General features: G+C 40.3%; 1 protein-coding gene across 5 annotated transcripts in view; it reads left to right on the top strand.

Annotated features, from left to right (window-relative positions):
* The window catches only part of MYO9A (myosin IXA), a 96,450-nt gene that overhangs the window by 32,601 nt on the left and 41,830 nt on the right, over positions 1–22,019 (top strand). For 3 of the 5 annotated variants that reach the window (XM_069980901.1, XM_069980863.1, XM_069980882.1), the window contains exons 2-15: positions 3,359–4,264; positions 6,136–6,230; positions 7,716–7,778; positions 9,409–9,508; positions 9,951–10,007; positions 10,204–10,301; positions 10,638–10,764; positions 13,491–13,580; positions 13,659–13,781; positions 16,190–16,324; positions 17,462–17,583; positions 18,040–18,181; positions 19,292–19,487; positions 19,915–20,046. In XM_069980901.1, the coding sequence (XP_069837002.1) occupies positions 3,419–4,264; positions 6,136–6,230; positions 7,716–7,778; positions 9,409–9,508; positions 9,951–10,007; positions 10,204–10,301; positions 10,638–10,764; positions 13,491–13,580; positions 13,659–13,781; positions 16,190–16,324; positions 17,462–17,583; positions 18,040–18,181; positions 19,292–19,487; positions 19,915–20,046 (2,326 nt within the window). In that variant the 5' untranslated portion in view covers positions 3,359–3,418. Of the gene's footprint in view, positions 1–2,050; positions 2,124–3,358; positions 4,265–6,135; positions 6,231–7,715; positions 7,779–9,408; positions 9,509–9,950; positions 10,008–10,203; positions 10,302–10,637; positions 10,765–13,490; positions 13,581–13,658; positions 13,782–16,189; positions 16,325–17,461; positions 17,584–18,039; positions 18,182–19,291; positions 19,488–19,914; positions 20,047–22,019 lie in introns of those variants that run through there. The other 2 variants (XM_069980874.1, XM_069980893.1) reach the window with 2 other exon arrangements.

Below are 22,019 nucleotides of genomic sequence, written 5' to 3'. Positions count from 1 at the left end.
GCCTTTACTGATACTGTTTGTTCTCTTATCACTTCTGCCTAACCTCCCTCACCCCATATTTTCATATGTAAGGCATTTGACTTTTGAGTATTTTGGTTAATACATTTGGCAAAAACTAGGAGTGAGTCTAAAACACAGAAAAAGGTGCAAAGCTTTCCATTATAGATTTTTTAATGGGTCAGTTCCACTGGTTTTGGTAAAAAAAAAAAACCTCAAACGCTATGGGGGACATTTATAAAGCAAAAAATGCATATTTTTCGTCGGAAATAAATGTCCCCTATGTGTGCACATTGCCATGTGTGCTCCGTTCTTTAACCCTGCCCTATTATTCAGTTTGGATTTGTAGTGCAACTCTATGTAACAGACTGGTCCTATAATAATAAAGAGTGCTGGGGAGTAGTTGCACAAGCTCTGTTCTCAGTTTAAGGGGTATTACCATCTTAACTAATATATTTAAATGTGTAGGGCTCGTCAAGTTAAATATTATTTTTGCCAATATATTAATTTAGCAAACTTGCCTCATTCTTCTGATATGCTGCTCTTTCCCTCCCAACCTAGACACAGCTTGTTGTCTATGTTACTAATCACCACGGTGTATATGCACTATATCGCTATACATCTACATTCAGCTATACATACAACACCTAGACTACTGCTTTTAGAGCAGAGTGGTGGTTTGTAACCTTGAGAACGAGCTGTCAAGGATTGGAGGTAAAGAGCTGCATACCAGGAGAAGGAAGTAAGTTTGCGAAATGAATAAATTAGCAAACTTAAGTGGATGAAACCTACAAGTTTAACTATTTTAGTTTAGGTAAGGATACCCCTTTAAGGCTCTTTTAAACTACATTCATAAACAGTAAAATAAATAAAACTTAATACAACTGTAATTTTGAGTAAAAATAAAACCATGTGTGCACAGATAAAATGAACAAAAAACTGCCATATTTTGTAAAAGCAGGTGGTAAATAATGAGCGTGTTCATTATTAGGATGGGTGTAATCAATGACGGCGGCTGTTTTATATGGTGTGCACTTTCCTGCAATTTCCCATTGACTTTAATGGAGTGCATTATTAGGCCATTTTCATACAACGTATGTTGTATATAATATGTTGTATTGCAATGAATGGGATCCAGGCTGGAGTATATACTCATAGTATACACTTCGGCCGTGATCGCTAGCGGGCCTGCAAAAAACTGGCATGTCCGTTTTCTGCGGCTACTATTCATTGAATAACGGCCGCAGAGAACCTGTCAGTTCAAACAATGGAGCGTGCGGCTCCGTTGTGTGCAGCAGGGAATTCGGATGTGGGCACACACTGATGCGCCCGCATCTGAATTCAGCAGAAGTGAACATCATCCGGCTGGTACTGCAGTACCGCCCAGGATCTTCTCTGACACCGGCCATTTTGTGACCCGGCCGGGTCACAGAACGGCCAGTGTCTTACACCATGTGAACATGACCTCATATTGAAAATATGGCTGTATTTTAACCTCAAAATTGCTCTTTTATTTTACTTTGTGTAAACATAGCCTTACACAGGCCAGTTATTATTAAAGAGTGTTCTTAGGATGTGGATCACACGGTTATGACAAGCAGAGAAGAAGCAAATGCTGTATAAGTACTTTGTATATATGCAGGACCTGCTATGCTGAGTAGTTCAGAGGACAAGTAGTTTTATTACTTTATTATTTTTATATTAAGCAGTGTAAAGCAAGATTCTCATCATAGCATAATTAAAGGACAACTCCGGCGGTACGAAAAAAAACACGGTGACAATCGGCACTTGAATCTCCCGTCACCTCTGTCCCTGGGTCTTCAGAACTCCCTAACTTCCGGGTCTGTGTGAAGTGAATGGGAGAGAAAAAGCCTTTTCATTGGCTGGAGCGCATCACATGGCTTCGAGCAAGCTCAGCCAATCAGGGCTGAGCAAGCTGGGAGCTATGTGATGCAGTCCAGCCAATGAAAAGGCTGCTGGTGCGCAAGTGCACCAGCAGCCTTTTCATGTCCCATTCACTTCACCAGAAGACGCCGAAGAGTATGAAGACCAGGCCCGCCCCCTGCTGTGACGACATCGTCACAAACTGGCGCCCGGGAGAAGAGGACGGTGACGACCGTAATCGGGTATGTATACTTTATTTAACTTCCGGGAGGGGGTCGGGGGTCGGAAAGGGGGGGATCTGTGCCAGATAGGTTATTTAGACACATTACAAAGTTATACAACTTTGTAATGTGTGTTAAATAAGCTAAAAAAAAAACGCCGGAGTTGCCCTTTAAGGAGATATCTGGAGAGCAGGGAAAGGTCCTACCTTTTCTGCCCTCCAGCACGCCACTTCCTCTCTCTACCTGTCCATACTGATACTTCCGCAGACAAGAGAGGGTAGGGAGCATATTACGTGTCCAATAGCAGCTTGATGTCATCGTAACATTAATAACATTGGGAAGCTATTTATTACTGCCTGCAACTTGCTTCTGCCCCCAGTCATCTATGGAAGCACCAGCACAGATGGGCAGACGGAGGAAGTGGAGCACCGGAGAGCAGAAAAGTTAGGACCTTTCTTGCTCTCTGAATATCTCCCTTTATCGTTGGACAACACCATTAATTGAGATATTTATTATTATACACCAAAATGTAGTCCAAGACTTCAATAATCTATTCAGTTCTGCAATATCTGTTGGTCCGTGCACTCTGATTCATTGTTACATTCTTAGTAGGTTACATATAAGCAATGTTAACCTACTGGTTCAGTGGCGCTGAACTGAGATACCTGCATGCGTCACTCAGTGGACTCATTCACAATGATTGACCATTGAATCATGAAAGTATAGTACTTCTATTGTGTGTACGGGGGTGGTACATTAAAAACTTGTGAGCTTGTTGGTGTACAAGCAAAGGCTCCGAGGTAAAGCATGTCTGCATATCACAATCTTTGCAGATGATGCTTTATTTGAATGGAGTATTTGGAATATACAGTCTGAATTTACATTTCATTTTTTGGCGATTTGCTGTAACTCTATTGTAAGTTGTTCCTGAATTGATCACCCATTCCTATGAATTGACTATACACAGAGTATGCATTTTCACATCTGTCTGTGAGTGTACCTAGTATTGACAGGCTAGACTAACTGAGGCAATGTAAATCGAAGGAAGTGCATGATTCTGTTTCGCTTTCTTTATTCCATCCAGAATTGCCCATTACGGAGCTGAAACTGGTTTTCTTAAATTACTTTTTCTAGTGTCTTATAAAAAGTATTACCTTAACTTGGTTTCCATTCTTGCAATATTTAACTTGCTTGTTAAAAAGCTATTTACTAGATTCTTAATGTCTAACTTATGTTTTCTAAATTGTGTTTTGCAGGTGTCTCTTCACTGACGGGGAACCGTCCACACTCCTTCTGATGGGACACGGAGTGCCACCATGTCAGAGGTGGGGGGTGGCAGTGGGCGACGCCGCCTGCTGGACGAAGAGTTCACTTTGCAGGTTTATCCTGGCAGCATCTCCCCAGATGTCATCTACTGTCCAGTGCCCGCCCGCCGGCACACCACAGCTGCTGATGTCATTGATGCTGTCATTACGGCACTGCGCTTGGACAGAGCCAAGTGCTACGTACTGGCTGAGGTCAAGGAGTTTGGTGGAGAAGAATGGATCCTTAACCCTACTGACTGTCCTGTGCAGCGCATGATGCTGTGGCCCAGGCTTGCCTTAGAGGCTCGTGGGTCTGGAGAGGACTATCGATTTCTCCTGAGGGAAAAAAATGTGGATGGCTCTATCCACTATGGGAGTCTCCAGTCTTGGCTTAAAGTGACAGAAGAGCGCAGGCGCATGGTTGAGAGGGGTTTCCTGCCCCAGGAACAGGGACCGGAATGTGAAGATCTATGTGGATTGCCAGATCTAAGTGAGAGGGCATTGCTTGAGACTCTTAGAACACGCTTCCGACAAGAGAAGATCTACACTTATGTTGGAAGCATCTTGGTAGCAGTTAACCCATTCCGTTTCTTACCAATCTACAACCCTAAATATGTGAAGATGTATGATAACCGAAGGCTGGGAGAACGGGAGCCTCACATATATGCAGTGGCAGATGCTGCTTACCATGCTATGCTCCGTCGTCAACGTAACCAGTGCATTGTTATTTCTGGGGAAACTGGCTCCGGAAAGACTCAAAGCACAAACTTTCTTATCCATCATTTGACTGCCCTTAGCCAGAAGGGATATGCAAGTGGAGTAGAACAGATAATACTTGGTGCTGGACCCGTGTTGGAGGTTAGGATACTGTCTATATCAAACATATATTATATGACACTGTTTGCTTTTCTTCACTGTAACATCTTCTATATTGTCCTAAGTAAGACCACTTATAGTGGATTCTAGTTTTATTCTTTTAATGCACATTCAAAAAAAGAAATTGTTGTAGATTAGTTTTATTTGTCTATTGTAAACCTTTTGGAACAGGATTTTATATGGTCATATGTCAACGCTGTTGAGTCTTTGAGGAGGCATCCTTGAGTCTGTGTAACATGGGTATGAGAGGTGATTTTACTGCTGCCTAAAAGAAAATTGTTGAAAAAAAAAGTCCTTATAGTTGAGTGGCATTAGAATCTTAATGTACACTATGACTAAGAAGACACTATGAAGAGTTGTTATAGAGGAGCAGGTACAAGGTAAATAGTAGAAAGGAAGGTATCTAAGTCAAGAGTCTAAAGTAGCTTGGGGCAACAGAGAATGCTAGACCAGACTTACGGAAGCAAGAGCATAAAATAATATGTCAGAGCAGTTATCTGAACAAAAGGTATAATGCCCCTGGCTAACTACTCCTTAGTTGGGATATGTGTGTTTCTACTGGTTTGTAGGAGGGTTTAAGCACACAGTGACATGTTTTATAGGCTTTGGCACAAATGGAGTACTAGAAATCAAAAGTGCCAGCAGAGTTGTCTTGTCATGCATCTAAAGGGAACCCGTCATGTTGAACATGTAGCGTATTATAGAGCAGGAGTATGGGAAAAGCTTCAGTATAGCTTGCAATTTAAGTAGCTTGTGATTGATGACCAAACCAAAACCTGGGTAAAATGTTAGTTTTAGTGATACTCATAAAAATTACACAGGTACAATTACCACCCATGTGATTTGATAATAAAAACTTCTACCATCACCGTATTCAATCAGTTTAGGGTGTAATGAGTGAAGTTTTATGGTGGGGGAAGAGTAGAGATAAGAATACTAAGATAGCCTAAATTTGCTTAAATCCCTTTCAGCAACCCCACCCCGAGGGCTACCTCTCTACTGACGGACCTCAGAAAGTCCCTATTTGGAGAAAGGGAGTGATAGCACCACATAGTTTAATGGCACATTACCAATGCATAAGAAAAAAATCCAGTTTCCACTCATTTATGTTCCTGTTGCAACCTGTTTTCCCCATCTGATGAAATTGGGGGAACATAAGTCAAGGAATAAAAGTGCTACACAATGAGTGGGATATAGATCCTTTTATCCTAAACAGTTATTTTAGGACCAAGTATTGTTTTGGTACTTGGTCCTAAAACAACTGATCAGGATACCAGTACCTATTATACAGTGATTATGTAGTGCTTAGCTTCCCTGATTTGTGCAATTTAATTAGATGGGAGAAACTCATTGTAACTGGAACAAAAATCAGTGGAGACTGGAGGATAGGCAGCCCTCAGGTTAGGGTTACTCTTGTCAGGGTGTAAACTCTAGTTAGATTGGGTGAAATTGGGCGTAAAAGATTTAGGTGGAACAGTGCCTTAGCATTCTCACCATTACCTTACCCCCTCCCTAATATTTCTCTTATTAATCCAAAATATAAAAACAAAATGTGGCACACACCATTGAGATAAATCTTCCTTCTTGTGAAGTGTGTCTGTCATGAGACGGCTGTTGCCTCTGGCCTGTCTGCTGTTTGTATACCTCCCATGCACTATGTGCATAGATCTCCAATAAAGAAAGATGATTTTAGCTGGATGGTGAAAGCCATGTTTTATTCTCTATTGTACCCCTTAGTGAGAAGTAGATTTCCTGTATTTCCTCTTTGAGGACAGTATACTTCACCAGGGAGGTCTTGTGAGGTCTTTTTATTTTTTTTTATTCTTTCATTTGTTTCCTCTTTTTCATTTTAGGCTTTTGGAAATGCTAAGACGTCTCAGAACAACAATTCCAGTCGCTTTGGAAAGTTCATCCAAGTCAACTATCATGAGACAGGAACAGTGCGGGGGTAAGATGGGTAGCCATATGCTTTTGTGCTAGTTGGTTGTGACTGGTTTTATTGTTGCTTTTTATTGTATGTACGTTTATTTACCATGTGCATTCATGTGTGTTTGTTAAAGGATGACTTTCACTAGTTATTGACTGACTGCTGTAAGCTTGTGAGAGCAAAGTTCCCAACATTGTTCTACAACATACAATATACAAAATCCTATCTCTATGACCATCTTTTTAAGAGAACATCAGTATGTTACTCTGATAGGGTACTGTTCTTGTGGTATGGGAAAGCAGCAGTGGAGTTATAAAGCCCCCCCCCCCCCCCCCAACAGTATCATTACCATTAATCCACGTCTTCCATGCTTGAGTGCTTCTCTTCTCTCCACTAGCAGGATGTTAGCGAGTGGTTGTTCATTTCTGCTTGAAACTTCTTTTTGTGCAGGCTGCTCAACCGAATCGATTCCATGCAGATTCCATTTGTTGGGATAGACTTTTGGTATTTATAAACAGCTGTACAGTACTGGCAGTCCTGGACGGACATTCTGAATCCAGGGAACACTGTGTAATGTTTATGAGTGTGTCTCTATACTACCAGACGCCTGGCACATACTTATGATTTGTAGAGTGAGGGTTTAAATTTGCCTTTTTTTTTTTTTAAGGTAAGTGTGTTTGGATGATACATAATTGTGTACCAAACCTAGTCACTGACTAGGTTATATTTATTAAAGTGCTTAGACTCCCACTTATGCCAGAACCAGCAGGGATAAGCATATGGCCAAGCGCTTTTCATCTCCCCCCTTCTCACTGCAGTAGATGGTCCCATAAACTTCTATGGAGATCCACCTCCTACCTTAAAGACATAGTTGAGAGGGAACATGTTTAGCAAGTCCTTTCCCCTGCTGGTTCTATTAGTGCAGGTCTGAACACTAAACAATTAAAACTTTTGAGATGTCAGGACATGTAAAAAGTATTTAAAAAACTATAGTGCCCATTTAAAGGCGTTATTCAGGATTAGAAAAAATAAAAATAAATTTTGTTGCAAAAACAGTGCCACATGTCCCCAGGTTACATGTGGTATTACCATTCAGCTCCATTCACTTCATTGTAATTAAACTTAAAAGCCATTCCCAAACTGCGGACAAGAGTGGCGCTATTTCTGGAAGATATTGGCCATGTTTTTCTAATCCTAGATAACTCCTATAAGAATCCTATGCATGAGAACCACAGAGAATTTGTCCCTGCTGTTATTGGGTATATTTTTAAGGCTGGAATCACACATTCTATTTTCCCGGAAGAAGTAACAACCCTACCTCTACAATTCTCATTCTTTTTCATTCCATTTCTGGCTTTTACTCAAAACACAAACAAACATAAAAAAACCTTCCATCAGGACGACCACAAAAAAAAGTCATGATTGGTTTCAGTGTTAAAAAGTGAAAAAATCTTGGTGTGTGGTGATGGTGTTTCACTTTTGTCCTAAATATTTGATTTTGTGCAGAGCGTATGTGGAAAAGTATCTACTGGAGAAGTCTAGGCTTGTTTACCAGGAACAGCAAGAGAGGTGAGTTTGACCTCATACTGGGGAACTTAGCTTTCCTATGAAGAGTTGAAAGGCCGGACTTAATATGTTGAAGCCATACTTTACTGTTACTGCCACTCTAGTCTAATAAAGTCTTCTGAAGACTCCATTCACATGTCACTTTTGCTAGATTCTTGCAGATGCAAATGGCATGACATAGCTCTGGAAGAAAGTGGCCATGTTTTTCTAATGCTGGATAACCCCTTAAGGGCTTATTCTCTATATGGGGAAGCCCTGTAGTAGACTCTTTCCCAGCCCAGAATTATGTATGAAATTGATGCCGGGAGCGGAGAAAGTGTTTTAATCTTCACGGCACTGTAATGACAGCTGTGTGGCTGCTACATTACAGTGTCACAAAGATTCGAACACTTTCTCCGCTCCCGGCATCATATTCATACATAATACTGGGCTGGGAAAAAGTCCACTACAGGGCTTTCCCGTCTGTAGGTTCCATGTTATATGGAACATGGGAACAAGCCCTTAGTCTGTCTCCTGCACCAAGATAGGGAAAGCAATGAGTCAGGGAGAAAACTGCTTAGTTGTGCACACACAACAGTGTCACTGTGGTGTTTATTTTCTGTTCTTTATTGCACAAAGGGGTATTCCATTCAAACATAACTTATACTTGTTGCCTATGGTGAGACTAACAATTCCTTCCATACTTGATATTATCAGTTTTCCTTCCCCCAGTTCTGAACTGCTACTTTTTGCTGAAAACCCAAAAATCTGTGTGTGAGGCTTTCTCTCCCCCCACCTCCCTTTTGAGACAGTTGATGTAAACAAGTCCCTGACTGGCTTTATCTGCAACATTGTAGCTTTTTTGTATTGCCTGGAGAGTTAATTACAGTGAGTTCATTGCCAAAGAAGCTACAATGTTGCAGATAAAGCTAATCAGGGACTTGTTTACATCATCTGTGTCAGAAGGGAGGATGGAGGAGGAGCAGTTGGAGAGAAAGGCTTACACACAGATTATTGTGCTTTCAGCAATATGCAGCAGCTGAGAACTGGGGGAAGAAGACTGAATAAATGATAACAATTATGGAACGAATTATTAGTCTCGCCATGGGCAGCAACATATTAAAAGTTATGTTTGAGCAAAATACCCCTTTTTAGCAGTTGCTGAATTCTGAATTGCCTCTAGTCTGCTGCCCGATTCTCTTGTGTAACTTTTGGCTAATTTTGTAATTGAGTTCTAAAATAGTTTTTTGTTTATGCTGTGTGGCTTCTGTTTTGGTGTTTTGCCATATGAGTACATAATTTATTGCAGTTATCCCTAACCACTTCCTCTGGGCAGCCCAGAGGGAACTCTGCATTGCCAGCCCTGGGACAAGTGTTGGCAGCGTGGTTTAAGTCGGGGCACACAAAGTTCACTAACAGAGCCATACATAATGAACATTCTCTTAGTCAAGTGTTTTGCTAGACTCTTTTTTTTCTGTTCTGTACATTTGCTTGGTATAATTTTCCTATTTTGTTCTTTTTGTAATGTTTACTTGTTTCTTTTTACCTATATTTAGTTGTTCTCTAATAACTTAGAATGCTTTGTGTTACCACGTAAACTCTGAACATTTCATGAACAGTTTAACTTTTGTAAGATATTATTCAATTTTGATAGGAACTACCATGTTTTCTATTACCTGTTGGCTGGAGCAAGTGAAGAGGAGAAAGCTGAATTTCACCTTGATCATCCGGAAAGCTATCATTACCTAAACCAGGTGAGACAGGCGTAATCCCATAAGAACAATGGGGCAGGTGTATGCAGTTGTATCGAAGGACAAAAATAATGGCTCTATTTATAAAAAAAAAAATTGTACAAGTGTCTAATAGAATGTTACTCATTGCGCCATTTGCAAAACCCATTACTGTCAAAAAGTATAAGCACTGTATACCTCTGTTTGGAAAAATACACCGATACATTTTACAGGATATTTTCACACTTCAACCATGTTTAGGCGGGCTTTCTTGCAGATTTTCAGTGAAGATTCCACAGTACAGTGTAAGGAAATGAGGTGTCACATAGCACCATTTACATAATGCAGAGTCTTTTTCCTATCTTATAGAAACTGCTTTCTATTTGTATGAAACAAGAATGTGGTGTAAAATAAGGAATTGTTTGTACAAGAAATAATTTGCTAATATTTTCTGTTTTTATTTTAGAGGCAGCGGAAACCTCAAAGACAGAATTGGGGAGACTATGATGGTGAAGATGAAACGGTAAGTATATTAGGCACTTTTGTTTTACCTTGTATTAACAGTGTGTTTTGCTTTCTGTGTCGGAGAACAATGTGCTTGGTTATTTATGACATTGTAGCTATAATACTGAGTTACTCTGCACAATGATGTTTTGTGTGTACACTGCTGGATACAGTTTGTGCTGTCCCAGACTTTGACAGTGTCTTGAATATTCCAGGATTCCTTGAGTGGGGAGGGTGAGGACCTAAGACATGACTTTGAGCGCCTGCAGCTGGCAATGGAGATGGTTGGCTTCCTGTCAGCTACACGTAAACAGTAAGTACTGTGTGTTATACTTAAAACAAAGGATAATATGTCTGTAACATCAGTCCTGTCATAGCTGGAAACACATGGTAATGAGTGTGTGTATTATTCCTCCTTTTATTTTACTGCCACTACTGTTATGTGTAAAGAATGGAACAGAGAAAAACTATAAATACATTAAAACTCAGCTTACATGGTATATGAGAGAAATATACCAAGTGATGTTTTCTTCCGTTTTCTATTGTAAGGATTTTCCGTAGCCTTCCATCTTCTGGTAAATGTGTTATCCCTACTGTATGTGTCTTATCATTTTGATGTTGTATGCATTTTTCCTTTTTATTCCTATAGGATAGTTTCTCTCCTGTCTGCAATCCTTCATCTTGGTAACATACAGTATAAGAGGAAGACATACAGAGATGAGTCAATTGATATCTCAAATCCTGACACCCTGCGCATAGTTTCTGATCTTCTGAAGGTAGGACATAAACATTATGATCACAGAAGGAACTGTAGTGAAATGTTCATCTGCTGGGAATGCCGGCATGTGCCATCCATGCCAACAATAAAAATAGGCATCCTATGGTATGTTTCTACATATGTGTTCGGATTGCAATCCAAACGCCAGGGAAGGAAAACATGCCCCCCTCTTATAGTTGCAAAATAATTCCAGCAACCTTGTGTTGCCATTGGGGGCTGTTCTCCCTCAATTGTGGTTTCAACGGCATTCATATTGAATCTGAACACATATGTGGAGACTCAATCCAAAAAACAAACAAACCCATTGATGCCTACATACTTACAGTTGTCATAGGCAATGACATCTGTTCTAAAAGACCCGGACAACTTTAGTCAACCTGAAATTGAACAAACCACCTCTAATAAAGGTGCTAATGTTTGATGCCACATTAGAAATCCAGTCCATTCTATTCTACTACTAAAAACTGTCAGGGGAGATTTATTGCCTAGATTATCCAAACCCACCAATTTGTGGAAGATGCCTTTAAATTCCTAATGGTTGTTAATGTCACCTGCGATGTCCAACCCATAGTATCACTCAGTGTCTTTGAAGAGTTCTTTCATCCTCATGTCTAATTATTCAGGATCACTGATGTAATCAGGAGAAAGAAGACGCCTTTGTTTCTAGCAGTGACAAGCCAGTGGCGGGGTGGAAGATCTCCTTCCTTACTTTGTCACAATATAGTCAAAAGAAGAGCTTTACATAGCCCCTCTGGCAATGTGACCCCTTTTCTAATACAAGTATACTTAAAAGAAATGTCTGTGAAGTCAGGCAATATTATCACATAAATCTCTTCAACCTTCCCATTCTCCCTGCAGCAAAAATGCCTGCATTTTGAATTAGGATTGTAGTCCTCTAGTTTGTCCAGCGCATACTTCACCAGTACAGCAGTGAGAAATAAAGAACTTTAGTACCACAATTTTATGTTTGTATTAGAGTGATTTGTTGCCTTCACATATAAAGAGATGAAATGCAAACGTTTACATTTATTAAATCGGTATACCCACTATATAGTGATGGCATCTACTTTTGTTTTGTAAACCTACTGTAATAATTTGGAGTTAAATTAAACAACACTTAGGGAGGCATTTATTAAGTCCGGCGTTTTTTACGCCGGACTTAAAAATGCCCCCGCAGCTCCGGCGGTACGGGGATTTATGTAGAGGCGGACTGCCTGTACATAAATCCTGTGCGCGCCGTTGCGCACCGCCGAAAACCTACGCCAGCTGAGGACTGGAGTAGGTTTTCGGCGTACATTTGGGCGGAACGGATGATAAATCGCGCGGACTCTGAGTCCGCGCCCTCCGTTCTGCCCACTTCCCGCCTACTTTCCGCCCCCTTTCCGCCCCCTGGCGTACTCGGCGGAAAGTGCCGATTTGCGATTATTTTATTCGCAAATCGGCCATTTGCGTATAAAATAATATGCAAATCGGCACTTTCCGCCAAAAATCATCCGTCCGCCGGATGATAAATGTGGCCCTTAGACTATTAATGAATGTGAGGAAGTGATTGGATGGACTGAATGAATATCTAAAAGCGTTAAAATTAGAAGATTATATATTAAGAAAATCCATCTCACCAACTTGCATCACTATAATAGATACTTCTTATTCTAAAAGGTACTTATATTCATATGGAAATCTATGACATTATATAAACCACAGCCAAATGAAATTAAAAAAAAAGTTCAAGCCTTGACCCAACTTAAACTACTGTATACGTTATCTCAATGCCACAGCTATTCCCTAAGCAAAAAAGATGGTCAGCCATGTAATATCGGCAGCTTGACTAACTATAGAAAAGTCATGAAAACAAGTTTTTGCTCAGCATGAAAAAAGGGCGCAGACGCCCCAAAAAAATTCCTGTCCATAATTTTAAAAAAACATGCCCGCTTTGGCGCTAAAATGACGGCTGTTCAAGAAGCAACCCAAAAAAGACGTTGTGGAAATAAAACCTAATACTCAGTCAATCTTGTGATATTGATACTTATATCTTATCTTGATTCTCCTAATATATAACACACCATAGAAGGATTCCACTGATGGTAGTTTATTTAAGAAATAGGAACAGTAGTTCTTGAACACTATACCAGTGAGTGAAAGTCATCTGATGGTAAAAAAAGAAAAAAAAAAGACTATACCGCCATACAGGAAATACTAGCCTTAATAAACAAAATGACTCTTCTTAGCTTATGTTACAGATGTAGGAAATGACCACAAATATTGCAGGATATCATAAGAAGGTCTTTGTTTCCTATCGCTTGTTGGCATTAATGTGAAACTTGTGACTTGGTGGGGGGAAATTTGTAGATTTTGCACATGTCCAGTATAGTCAGTAGTTTGCCAATAAAGATAGTTTAGGACCTTTATAAAAAAAAAACTCCCATCACGGATACAATTTCAGGAGGAACAGCCATTAAAGCTGCTTATAGACATTAGCTATCCTTCAGGGGATTTGGCTGGAAAAGTCTAATTATTCATATATGGTGTAGCTTTTTTTTCTGAATTTGCCTTAAGATTAAGTGGCTCCTCACAATAGCTCATCTTTCTCTGTTCAGTATGGATATGGCTGGACAGAACAAGCATGTTAAAATAGGTATTAGTAATGCTTTTCTATCTTGTATGAGGAATAATATTCTAATTGTTTCTTCTTCCAGTAAGTCACAATTTCTCTGTGTCTCTTAGGTCCGAGAGGAAATGCTCCTGGATGCACTGATTACAAGGAAAACTGTTACAGTCGGAGAAAAACTCATCTTGCCATACCGTCTGCCAGAGGTAAGGAGATAGAAATCACTTTGCAAATCCATAATATTTTTTATGTACAGCAATACTACAAGTTTTTTTCTCTTCCAGGCTGTTACAGTCAGGGACTCTTTGGCGAAGTCTCTTTACAGCGCCTTGTTTGATTGGATTGTCTTCCGTATTAACCATGCCCTGCTCAACATCAACAGCAAGGCGATAGACGAAGGAAGTCAGGTAAGGTGGCATGAGTATGGAGTTGTGTCCTCAACATTGTACCACAGAAAAGGCTTTAGGCTGAAGAGCCTTAGTGTATATATAGCACGTTCCTACAGCTGAAGTACTTGTATATTCCTTGAAAACTGCAGAAGGACCATTACTTTCAGCAACAGCTGCTGTTGTCTGTCCACACTGACTGGGCTTTAAATCATCGAAATCTGATTTAGATTTTCTTGGTTAAGCCACTTTACATGTGAAGAGGCACAAGGAGTGACTTTTAAGGCCCTATTCCACAGAACGATTATCGTTCATAAACTCGCTCCAACGACCGCTCGTTAACGACCACTAAACGATTTCATTTAGCGAACGATAACACATAACGTGAACGATATATGTAGTGTAACGATTATCTTGTGGTCATTACATGGTTATTTAAAACGTTCGCCGGGGTGATCATGACCATACGACACACCTACTTTTTTTAAACCTTTTTACGAACGACTGAAAGATTTCTAATTTTACGAACCAATTAGCAAATTATCTTTCAAAGACCAACGATTTTTTTTTCGACATGCTGAAAAACAATTATGACAATATATCGATTTCGCCTTCGTCGTTCGCTCGTTTACACCAATTCCACGAAGTGATTATCGATAACGAGCAGTCGTTCCGTGGAATAGGGCCTTTACATTTGGCATCAACCTTTCTGTCTGCTGGCTATCTGACTCATCAGTAGGTTATACAGTATAAAGCGACCAATCTGTAACCTTTTAATAATTTAGTTATACCAAACAGAATTCTAATGCTAATAAAGGCTCTAACCAACTCTTCCAGGATTCACAAAAGAGGAATGGTAAACACCTGTTACAGAGCAAAGGGGTCCATAATCTTTATTTCTTTTGTTCTTCTTGATTTGTTTTCCGAATGCAAAATTAGGCAACTTTCTGACCAGTCTTTATTAGAAATCCCCTACCATTTAACTAATAGTCAAAGAAGGATAGGATAAATGCATCCCATGGACTTTGTGCACTCTATTTTATACCAGCAAAGAGGGTGCAAGGGATAGGGTAGTATTACACGGGCCGATGAAGGCCCGATAATAACTGTAAAATCTGCTAAATCGGCGCTCGTTTACTGGGCCTATTACACAGCCCGATTATCATTTAACAAGGGCTGCAGGGACATAATTACCGATGTCCTTGCAGCCCTTGCTTTTAATTTATACATTACCTGTCCAGGCTGCAGGGCTCCCCTTGCAGGCTTCTCCCTGGGTCCCGCGCGCTCCAGCTTCAGAGCAGCCTGTCTCAGCTGACAGGCCGCTCAGTCAATCACTGGCCGTGGCGGTACCGCGACAGGCCGCTCTTAAGCTGGAGTGTGTGGGACCCGGGGAGAAGACCGCAAGAGGAGCCCTGCAGCCTGGATAGGTAATGTATATCGTCAGCCGTCAGCATTGCACCGCTATTACACGTAGCGATGTGCGGTCGGCGCCCGACAATTACAGGTTCAAACCTATATCAACGATAAGCCGATGATCGTTGTCATCGGCTGATTGTTGTATTTATTACATGGAGCGATAATTGCCCGAATCAGGCCGATTATCGTTCCGTGTAATAGTATCCTTAGACACACCAGCACAAAGTGGACAGTAGGGAGAGCATACATAGAGGTCATCTCACACAGGTTGCAGATAGGGAAGAAAACAGATACAAGACAGTATACTGAATAAAAATTACATGAGCTGTATACAAGTCTAGAAAGAAAGTAAAGATGCCACAGCAAACTGTAGTTGCTGTAGAAGTGAACGTAAACAAAACAATTTTGCACAATAAGAAATTAAAGCAAGAATAACAAAATGCCACTGCCACTGGATTTATTTATTCCATGATCTGTCCAATGGACCAGAGACTTCATTTTTTGAGTGGAAAATGGCAATTCAGGTGACGGCATGGGCTTTTAACAATTATCAAATTTTCTACACCAAGAGGTGGTAATGACAGATACTATGATAGCATACGTTTAATGGTTATCTCATGGTGAATAGTGTTGAGGGTTATTAGTAAAATTGTAACAATTTGAACTTGGGGAACTATCCTACTGGCATGTGGCATAGGGGAAGGTTGAACTTTGAAGATTCATCTTCCTTCAAACCATGTAACTGTGTATATAGTACAAGTGGTTTGGGGATGTTAACCAATGTGTTGGCATCTTCTCTGTGTTCCCAGCAGACTGCAAGGACCATGGACTACAGGCTGCTGGCAGTTTGCCAACTGCTTACAGATTCCTAAGTGTGGGAATATCATTCACCGCCACTATGCCTTTATGTTCTGGTTTCTATTTTGGTTTAATAAATCTTTCATTTAAAGAAAGGAAGACTGACTTTTGCACTTTTTGAGTTTGTTCCCTAAAGACCTTCTTTTCTTTTTTAGACACTTTCCATTGGGGTCCTTGATATCTTTGGCTTTGAGGACTATGGCAGTAACAGCTTTGAACAATTCTGCATTAACTTTGCCAATGAACGTTTGCAGCATTACTTCAATCAGCATCTGTTTCAGCTGGAGCAGGTTTGTCTTTTACATTTTTGGCAATGGGTGAAGGCTAATAGAATACCAGCAGCAGCAGCTCTGGCTTCTAGCTGTGTCTCTCACAATGTGATCATTTCTGTACGCCTGGTCTTGACTGAATTGATGTGCGAAATATATTCATTTCCTGGAGAATGGTTTCATAATTGAATAAGTATAAATCCCTTGCAGTCCTCAACTCCTTCTGATTGGCTTTAGATTTAATTCTGAGCCGTAATGTAATAATTGTTGTTTCAGTCAAACTAGATGGCACATTTTGTCTGGCGTTTGTGTCATTTCATTGCAGAGCATAGCTTGCTATTTTATTATTTCAGATGACTTGTGACATTTTGTGCCCATTCAGAGAGGAGCTGTATTCTGTAGACTTCAGTAGAGCACACATGGAGGAATTCTGGGTATATTTAGGAGCAGTGCCTAGAGTTTATATTTTATGTACAGGTTTAGCTAGCTGCCAGGGCCGGCTCCAGGTTTTTACTGGCCTTGGGGGGGGGGGCAGAGCCTCAGCGGGACCCTCATTCATCTGTCTCATATGCACAATCACTTGAGACACCACAAACATACACAAACACACATTACTGAATGACACACTTACTGACACAGACATTACTGACTGACCCACACACACACACACACACATATTACTGACTGACAAACATTACTGACTGAAACACACACATACACACAGTATTTACAGCTCGGTCTTCTCCCTCTTCCTCTCTGGGGCCGATCTCCACACTTTAGTATTGAGGACCTGCTGGTCATGTCATCAGATCCTTCATCCCTCTCTCTCTCTCTCTCTCTCTCTCTCTGCAGGATGCTCACATTTCCTGCTCTTTCTCTGTCTTCTGATGTTCAGCGCTCACCCTGCAATACAGTGAGCAGACTGAACATCAGAACACTGGGCCCCTCTTCCTCTCTGGACCCCTGGAGACGCTGGGGCCCGGCACTTGCCCGGGTAAGCCCTGTGCTGACAGCGGCCCTGCTTGCTGCAAATATCAGTATTTTGGAATAAGAAGCCTTGATCAGCTTGCAGTATAGTTTTATTACCCGTCTGCATGACATTTAGTATTACGAAATAACTTGCAAGTTCTAATTCTCCTTTTTCTATGGTTTATTCAGGAGCAGTATCGGTTGGAGGGAATAAGCTGGAGTAATATTAATTACACGAACAATGAAGGCTGCATCAATCTGATCAGTAAGAGGCCAACAGGGCTGATCCAGCTGCTAGATGAGGAAAGCAAGTAAGAATTGGTGTTACACAGCTATTTTTTTTTCTTTTTACTGCTTAGACCTATTCATATTACATATGGCATTAGCATATTAAGGTATGCCAATATATACTGCAGTATGACCATTGACTTTAATAGACCAGATGTAGTATAGTAGCGAGTATGTTAAGTCTGCTTCCCAAACGTATCCTTTTATTTTTTTCTGTGGGACTCAAAAACATAGCGGATGACAGTTTAAGGGCCCCCCAAAATAAATTAGATATTTGGGAAAGAGAGAAAATGTAGTCACTAGTAGACTATGTTTAGTTTATTAAAGAAATTTGGCATACTGGTCTGACCCTATCATGAAGTGACCTATCTCTGCTTGATTGTCACAAATGACAGTGGTCACTAATAAGCTCTGTGCCTCAGTTTCTTCTAAATAAATATCGTGATTTTTCATAATATCTTTTTTATTTGTTTGCTAAGCTTCCCACAAGCTACCCATCAAACCTTGTTGGAGAAGTTTAAACGTCACCATGAAGGAAACCCCTACATAGAGTTTCCAGCAGTTATGGAGCCAGCGTTCATAATCCAGCACTATGCTGGCAAGGTTAAATATGGTGTTAAGGTAGGTAGCAGGAAAATGAATAAAACCTTTTTCTCTGTTATCCTCTTAACCACAATTAAAGCTTCTTTTGTCTCCTAGATTTTATTTGATTCTAGGTGTTTCTAAGTTTAATTATAGGTTTTACTTTAAAAAATTCTGAAGTGCTGTGTCCTGCTGCTTGGTTTCTGCGTTAAAGTGTCCCTGTCACAGAGACATGTCAAAAGTTTAAATGGTTGTGGTCTGGGTGTTTAAACCCCTTCTGATCATAACAACGAGGCAGGAGAAGTGTTTGGCTGAGTGAATCTCCCCCCCCCCCCCCACTCCTTCTAAAGACTTGTAGGAGTCTTAACACCTAGACCCCGACTGATCAAAACTTTTGACCTGTCACATGTCAAAAGTTTTTTCAAATGAAAGAATAGGATAAAGGCACTCACCACTTCAATGTGCACTGTCTTTATTTCGTCTTGGGTGGAAAATTACATATTAGCAGGTAAAATTTTCATGTCGGGCATGGATGCCAAACACTCATCAGTGATTGCAGTAAAATTTTACCTGCTGATATGTTACTTTCCACCCAAGACGAAATAAAGACAGTGCACGTTGAAGTGGTGAGTGTCCTCATTTTATTCTTTCTACTGATATGATATATGTTTTACTTTGGTAAACTTTAGATGAGGAGCACCTCTACATAGCACGTATTCATACACAGTGTCCTGTGTGTGTTAAGGTTGCCATTGTATCAGGTAGTGCCGGTGAACTCTTTCTCCATAATTTTTATTTTTAAATGACTTTGACACTTCAAGTTACTTTAATTTCCTTAGGGTGCGTTCACGCTGATTTAAAGCATCGGAATTCTGTGGTGGGGCCCGTCTGCCTCAGTGTGTCAATGGGATGTCTCGCTCTCCGCGGCTCTCCACTCAAAGCATTGACTTGTCAATTCTTTAAATGGAGAGCGGAGGGGCACAAGGCATCCTATTGACACAGTGAGGCTAGCAGGAGCTCCGCTCCGACGCTTTTTCTCAGTGTGAACATACCCTTAGTTCACATAGAAATTACAGAATGTCTAGTAATTATTGCATCTCTAAGCTAGATTATTATTATTACTTTTTGTGTCTTTTTCATCCCATGTAGGATTTCCGCGAGAAGAACACAGATCACATGCGTCCTGACATTGTGGCCTTACTGCGCAGCAGCCGGAACGCCTTCATTCGTGGAATGATAGCAATCAGTCCAGTGGGAGCATTTCGTTGGGCATTGCTAAGAGCATTTTTCAGAGCTCTGTGGGCATTTAGGCAGAGCGGGAAAAATGGCATGGGCAAGAAAACCGGTAAGTGTCCTATGCATTGGAGTCATTGATAATAAAATGATGCTAAAGGCAAGGTGTGAATGGTTGTGGTATAATTGTATGGCAGGTGATTGTTACATTGGGAGAGCTGCTGTGAGTGGAGATTTTTCTGCTCTATATTTAGGGTTCTTGGCTGAATGGATGCTGTTGAGTATTGTGTGACTGTAAATCAACAAATAATATATTATAGATATGTTTTCATCTGAGAGATGCCTACATGCTTATGTCATAAGTCAGCCTCATGGTTGCCTTATGATATCCCAGCTCCTTTACTTCTGTCTCTCATTTCCGGGTTTTAGTAGATGCATCTTTTGGGTATTCTGCCTCTGTCTTTGCTGGAAGTTTGTTGCTCTGCGCTCTCTCTGGTTAATCTGTCTCTGTCTTCTCTTCCTGTGTGTTTGCTCTCAAGGCTCGGGCCCCCTCAGCACACCAGGGCCTCCTGGCTCATCTCACAAAGGCCTTTCTAGCTTTAGCTTTCTGCAGCACCCCGTCCACCAAAGGAGTTTACAGATCCTGCAGAGGTGTCAGAACGACCAATACAGTAAGGCTGCCGTCCCAGAATCCTCTGCAAATTCATGAACACAAGGCTCCATTCCTATCATCTATACACACACAAAAGTACACACAGATTCCTGAACAAACTGACAAAGCAGGGTTTATAGCAATGTCTTCTCTTTCTTACTGCACGTACCCATGTGTCTTTACCTGTATGCTTGCTACCTGTACACAAACCAACATAAGACTGAACTATCTGCAATGTAATATAATAATAATAATCATCATCATCTACTGGTGCATTTCACAAGGTTAGTAACACGATTCCTTTTGTTAATATGCTTGCAATTTAATTTGTAACCCAATGGAATTAGAATTACACTCAATTCAATAGAAATATATTTAGTATATTTTACTAGTGAGAGGAAGCAGACATTGGAAAATGCATTACTTAATAAAAGTAAGTATCTGAATCTGAACGATAATCGTTCGGTTGAAATGCAGTTAACGATTAACGACCGAACGAGAAATTGTTGATCGCTTTATATGACCTGGACCTATTTTTATTTTTGCTCGTTCGCAAAACGTTCGCATTAAATAAGACGTCGTTCGGTCTTTGCAGTAGATACGAACGCAATAGCGAAGAAAAAACTATTGCAAATACGATCATAAGTAACGATTATCGTTCCATGGAAATGAGTGAACGTTTTCAGGTCTTTCGCAATAGCGGTCGTTTGAGATCATTAACGATTATGCGAACGATAATCGTCCAGTGGAATAGGGCTCTAAGGTATAGACCTCCACCCCCCCACCCCCATGTGGCATTGGCCTTTCTGTGTATTGGGAGACCCCTGCAGATGTCTCACTGAGGGCTGCTGTAGTCATAGCATAGAAGGCTGTTTTTATTACATTAGTTACCATTTAGTGATGTTTATAGATTTCGTTATTCAGCAAACTCTGATACGGTTTATTTGGCTGGTATTCTATACCATATAGCTTTGCCTTTTTCATCTATGTGTGATTTCCATTGTGAAAGAGAGGTTATGGTTTGACAAACTAGAAATAAGTTAGCGCAGACATCTGATATTATCTATGAAATGCTGGTAATGGCTCTTGTTTGATCTTTCCTGGAAACCGACATCGGAATTGAGTAAATAATCTACCAGCTTCATTTTTCTGCATAAAGGGCTTGGCAGTAATAGCTTCCTTTTAACTATGGAAATAATAATTATTAGAAAAAAATGACATAGTGTATAAAAAATGTGTATTCAGTTTGGATAGCCAGTAGTCACGATGCATTGTTATGTTTCCAGAATCATTGCTTTCATGGGTTCTCCAATTTTAAATGTTAAAGAGAACAAAAATACATCTATAAACATCATGTACATAGCAACTTCTAAAGCTATTAACATTAAACATACTTCTATTCACCTGTAATTTCACCTGTTTAGTGTAGTCTGTTGAATGAAACGGTAATCTATGGAGATGCTATGGCTGCTCAGCACACAATTCCTCATGTAACTTCAATCATAAATGGAACTTGTAGAACACCCCCCCCCATGAATAGGATTCTGGTAATGTGTAAAAATTTTTATAAGAATAAGTGTCTCTAAGTTCTTTTCAGCACTAATATATTATAAAGAATAATCTTCTAATGATCTCTATGTATTTCTGTATAAAATGCTCTTTTGTTTCTCGGAAATAATTTTTTTTAGAATTTTAAGCAATGTTTTTTCTTACGTATAGAAACCAAATTTACTTAAAGGGGTTATCCCACAAGAAATATTGTGCACATTTCCACAGTGTGTACTAGGTCAGCGGTAGTGTCCCCATTGTCCCTTGTTTCTGCTCTCCCACTGGCCTTCTGATTGTGCATCGATACCTGTGTATAAGTATGTACATCTTGTACTTCCTTTATGCACTCCATAGCCTGGATATGCAAAGAGAGATAGAGAAGTAGTACTTCACAGAAAGTGTGAAAATTACACTGGGGAGCTGCTATTTTGCATAGACAGTGTT

This window comes from Dendropsophus ebraccatus, chromosome 1 (assembly GCF_027789765.1).
Source record: "Dendropsophus ebraccatus isolate aDenEbr1 chromosome 1, aDenEbr1.pat, whole genome shotgun sequence".
Classification (NCBI taxonomy): Eukaryota; Metazoa; Chordata; class Amphibia; order Anura; family Hylidae; genus Dendropsophus; species Dendropsophus ebraccatus.
This window is presented reverse-complemented; position numbering and strand designations above follow the sequence as displayed.